Consider the following 4,969-nt stretch of genomic DNA (forward strand, 5'->3'; position numbering starts at 1 on the left):
CTGTACTCACATATTTCTTTTGCCTTTTGCGCAGAGCACTTGGAAAAATATCCTTGATAATGACCTACGAGCACTTCATTTGTATGAATAAGTTGGCCCGGCATATAAGCTTTTTGACCTATTGGAACCATTACATCTACAGTGAGGTAATTACGAAATTTGTCTAGATTTTCAATAGCTGTAATGTTTTCTTCCTTGTAACTTTTCCATCGCGCCGTTTCTTCCTCATTCCGGGTCAAAGCCTATAAGCATGCACATTCAAAAAGGTAAATTGTCTCATATTTTATTATACAATATTTTTTACCTCGCGTAATGCAACTTCCCGTTTTTCCATAATTTAATTTTCTTGGTTTTTAGAAAGAAGTCTACTAATAAGTATTGAAAAAGTTGCAAAATGTTAGCCAAATCACGCGTCGTAAATATGTACATGTAAACAAAGCGTGGGGCAAACAATTGATGATCAGCTGTTAATAGAGATGTCGGAAAAGCATCGAAAATATCGATGTTTTGCTTCGATGCATCAAATATTTTTCAGACGATGTAACCGGCAACGCAAGCGCGTTTTGCTTTTTTTTCGCAAGCAACTGGGCATTCGACAGTGTTCATTTTCATTTGTAAATTGTTGCCAAATATTATGGTTCGAGCTTTGTATTTTCGGCCAAAATAAACGAAGTTACTACTCCCAAGAATTTCTATTTAGTATGTACGTGCATCTGCTTTGTACAGAAACAAATCTAATTTGCCTTTACACGATTTGTTGGCATTTCCATATTTAAAAAGTGACATGTACACCAGAGAAGCAAGGAGCTACTTGAATTTGGAGCTCGTTTATAATGGAACTAATGTACGTATGATTTGATACATGAACAACGTTAAGCGTGCGAAGCCGCAACTTGCTTGTTAAATTTTATACCGAGTCAACGCTGTAAACAGTTTTTCTTGTTTGAATCATACACTTATTGAGTGTTATCAAATATGGTAAGTTCATTAACAAATGGTTAATTTCGTTTTTTACATTTTTTGACATTACAGTCTGCTATGAGATAGCTCGACAGAATTGTCACTTCTGCCTTATTGAATATGCCTTGGTTTAGCTCATGATCTTACTTAGGGCCGTTTGTTCAATGCCCGGTTACCACAAATCGGAGGTAGAAGCTCCGGTTAAATACAACGACTGCTTTGTCGATCACATGTTATATGCATGATGTGGAAATCCTCGATAATGATATTTAATTTTTTTTTACAACTAATACGTATATCTTCATTGGGCGCGTTTATAAGACGTAGCTGTTGCCCAACCGTTGGCTATTTGTCTTAGAAACGAACAGTTGAGTAGTTACGCTCAGCCCAACAGTTGGCAACTTTCCGCCATTTTTTCCAGCGGAAAATTTTTACGCTACCTGAACTCAACGTGTTGGGCTCAGCCTAAACAGCTGATCGAAAAGACTTGCGCCGCTTATATTAAATTTAATGCCGCTAACGTGATAAAGTAACTAAAATATTTTATAATAATACTACGTTTCTAAATATATGTTCTTAAGATGTTTGCTATATAATTTTACTGTTTAATTCATTGTAACAATGAACGATTTTTTCAACACGGCGGCAGCTCAAGGTTTAATTCTAAATACTATCAGCGCAACTATTTCTATTTGTTGCAATTTCATTTGCTTAGATTTATCAGCTGTTCATTTGGCAGCATATTCATCAAGCCGTTTCTAATACTAGGTTCCCTTATAAGTAGATTACCCTCATTTTCGAGCTTAACACCCTAATCTGTAATTATAACAAGAGATTAGCCATATAAAATTCGTCCCTTGTTAATCTGTAATTATAAAATAATCTCAGATTTAACCGATAACTTTTCGGTGTACATGCTAGTTTTATCGATTGTTTTTGCGAAAGAGAGGAGAAATGCCAAATGTAAAAGCAAACAAAAATGTACGCTAGCAAGTAAAAGAGGTTTGTTGACGGCTTATAATCTGAGATTTGCCTGTGTAAACGGGGTGATTAAAAAACGAGCTTTGATTGAGATAATATTGATATGTGAACATAGTTTAAGACGTAATTGTTGGGTTCAACAGTTGCCAGCAGTTTTGTAGCAGATGAGCTAAACAGCTACGTCTTATGAACGCGCCCATTGTCGTGACAGTATTGTCCGGTTAAGTTAGACTGTGTTTACATAATACGATATGTGTGACCACTTTACTTGATGCCGAACATATAACTGTAAAATCAAATTTGCGTTTGCACAAAGAGCCAGTTGTGCAGCAATCTCAATTTTATTATTCGAAACAATAGAATAATTTTATTTGTGCGCTATTATTTTTATTGGTAAAATTGTTAAAATTTTGCAAGCCAAATAAATAATACAACCGATATTTATAACAATTTGAAAATAGTTATTTTATTTTTTGCGTTTCTCTAATTCTGCCAATAGCTCGTCAGCTTCTTCTGCCGTCTTAACACGCAATAGCATCGACGTAGCTTTTTCTACATCTGGTGTAGGTAGACACACCATCATCACATTATTTTTGCCCATACGTTGAGTTGGTATACCCTCGCTTAAAATTAGATTCACCAGAATATTCCCCAGATTTGTATCCGCTCGAACTAGCAATTGTGTCTTCTCAGAGTTTTTCACGGGTTTTAAGTACAATACCCCAACACCACGATCAACAAATGTCCCATCTTTCTTAACAAAAACTTTGCATTTTTTCGAATACTCAGCATCGTCCTCCACAACCTTTCATAAAATAAAAAAGTTAAATTCACAAGTTTAAAATAATCAAACTTAAAATTTAAAACCTGTTTAAATTCCACTTTTGGTGGTTGATCTTCATCATCTGCTTCATTGACATCCTCAGAAGTGGAGGCAGCAATTGCAGTTGGTGGCTTTATATTACCGAAACTAAATGGGGTAGAGCCTGGAGTAAAACTAAATGACCCCGGTTTGTTTTTGGCTGAGTCCTCATTGGTTCCTGCCGGTTTACCAAATGTGAATGGCGTTGATGATGGTTTATCATCGCTTTTAAATCCAAAACTAAAACCTTTAGGAGCGGAAATGGTTTTCGCATCACCTTCTGTTTTTTGGTTTTCTGGAGTTTTTATACCGAAACTAAAAGTATTTGTGTTATTTTTGTCAGTAGCCGATTTAGATATATTGGCTGTACTAGTCGAAGAAGTTGATGTAGGTTCTGGCGGAGAAGTAGGGCCAAAGGAAAATTTTGGCCCTGCAGTACTTGTCGAGGCAATGGTCGTGCTAGATTTAGCCGGAGATAAAGAAAATTTAAAATTACCCACTGATGGCGCCGCATCTGAGGTAATTTTTTTATCATCTGTTATTTCAATATTAGTCTGAAGTTTCTCCACACTTTTCTCTTCCTCTTCTATTTCACTGAGGTATTTTTCATAGTCCTTGAAAATAGGTGAAAGAATGCAGAGGGGATTTTGGTCAACGTGTGTCTTTATCCATTCGCTTACAGCTTGGTTTAAACATCTTATTTTGCTTTGATAACTTGACGATTTTCCTATGTTATCATTCGTCTTTCCTTTCGCATTGTTACCATTTTCAACAGACGTAGTATCTTTTTTATCAAAGGATGAAGACGTTTTACCAACGGTACCAAAGGAAAATAGTTGAGTAGCTTTAGAAGTATCAGTAGGATTTGTGCTATCGGCGGGAGGTGCAGAAATTTTCGTCAAGAAAGAGAACGGAGACGCCGATGCCGTTGACCCGGTCGCCTTCCCAAACCCTTTGGGGTAAGACAAATGAGTTTCAACTTATAAAATTTTTGTATAAAAATGTTTCTACCTGCAAATCCACTGAACACGCTTTTTGGGGCACCATCGTCAGTGGAATCCGCACCGACGGTGCCAGTGGCTACTTTTCTTCGCGCCTTCTTAATAACGCGATTATTTAGCACGTCTTCCGAGGCCTTGCGAAATGTACCACGTTCTTCGGGCTCATCTTCCTGATCCCAGTTTTCGTGGTTTAAATTTGATGTTGCCTGTCTTTTTCCAGACATATTCAATGTATAAGAAATACAAATAAAAAACCAATTATTTTTATTTTCCAAAGCACAGAAACCACTCTTTTTGACACGCTTGGGACTGTCAAAAATTTTGGGATTTTAGAAATTTCCCATTATTAATTGACAGATCCTTTGAAAATCGATTACTGAAAGCAACTGTTTATCGTAATAATGGAGCTCGACTTATCGAAACTGTGACGGGAGGCAGTGCTGCCGTTTCGACCGAGGGGAAATTTGACACTTTTTAAGCACCAATACCCTTTGACCTGACTTTTTGAAACTTTTGATTTTTTTTACTCTTTTCCAAATTGTTTTTGATGTCGCGACAGCAGCTGGTACAATCACACCACAAGGCCATACACTGTTAATCGGCTGGTACCAACACTTGATGGCGCCAGCATGTCTGGGCCCTTTTACAGCGACGATTACTACGTTTATACGCACGTATTATTTGCAAATAACAATTTGCAAAATGGTAAACTTTGCCGTATAAACGCTGAGCTAATTTTTCACCATCGAATAAACAGTGAGTTAGGTATTTGCAAATTATTATCATTTGACTGCGTGCGTACCGAAACGCAGGCCGCGAATATTAGGTTAGGTCGGTGTTGTGCCGAAATTTTGTTTGCGTGCAATTGTTGTTGCAGCAAGCTCGGAGAGAGCGAGTTTGGTATAGAGTCAAGTATAGAATTCAATTCTGCTCGCATGTGGAAGAGAGGGGGGAGAAGAAAAGGGACGAGTACGCATGCGTCTGTACCGTCAAGTCGTTTCAACTTTCTTGCTTTGCTTTTGGCATTTTCGTTGTTTCCCATTTAAGTCTAGGTTCAGAGAGAGAAACTTTTGTCGCGGCAACTCGTTATATGAGGGAGAGGGAGTGACGAGGTAGGGGGAAGGGCACCGCATGAACCAAAAATACAAGATCACGCGGGCAGGAG

The 4,969-nt window shown here is 37.7% G+C and overlaps 2 protein-coding genes across 2 annotated transcripts; both read right to left on the reverse strand.

Annotated features, from left to right (window-relative positions):
* Positions 1 to 445, reverse strand: LOC118744019 (unconventional prefoldin RPB5 interactor-like protein; the record flags this gene model as incomplete). The annotated part of the gene is given in 2 exon segments (XM_036476778.1): positions 1 to 242; positions 305 to 445. Coding segments are annotated over 2 exon segments (272 nt in total), but the record flags the coding sequence as incomplete, so codon positions are not given.
* A 1,868-nt stretch (positions 446 to 2,313) lies between these two features.
* LOC118743084 (nuclear pore complex protein Nup50) lies at positions 2,314 to 4,129 on the reverse strand. Its single transcript, XM_036475574.1, has 3 exons — positions 3,815 to 4,129; positions 2,809 to 3,755; positions 2,314 to 2,746 (listed from the first exon to the last, which is right to left on the reverse strand). Exons 1-3 carry the CDS (start codon positions 4,026 to 4,028, stop codon positions 2,408 to 2,410), a joined length of 1,500 nt encoding a protein of 499 aa, XP_036331467.1. The 5' UTR covers positions 4,029 to 4,129; the 3' UTR covers positions 2,314 to 2,407.
* Between the last annotated feature and the right edge of the window lie 840 nt (positions 4,130 to 4,969).

The sequence above is a fragment of the Rhagoletis pomonella genome, unplaced genomic scaffold, assembly GCF_013731165.1.
Source record: "Rhagoletis pomonella isolate Grant_MI unplaced genomic scaffold, Rhpom_1.0 Rhpom_scaffold_00007, whole genome shotgun sequence".
NCBI lineage: Eukaryota > Metazoa > Arthropoda > Insecta > Diptera > Tephritidae > Rhagoletis > Rhagoletis pomonella.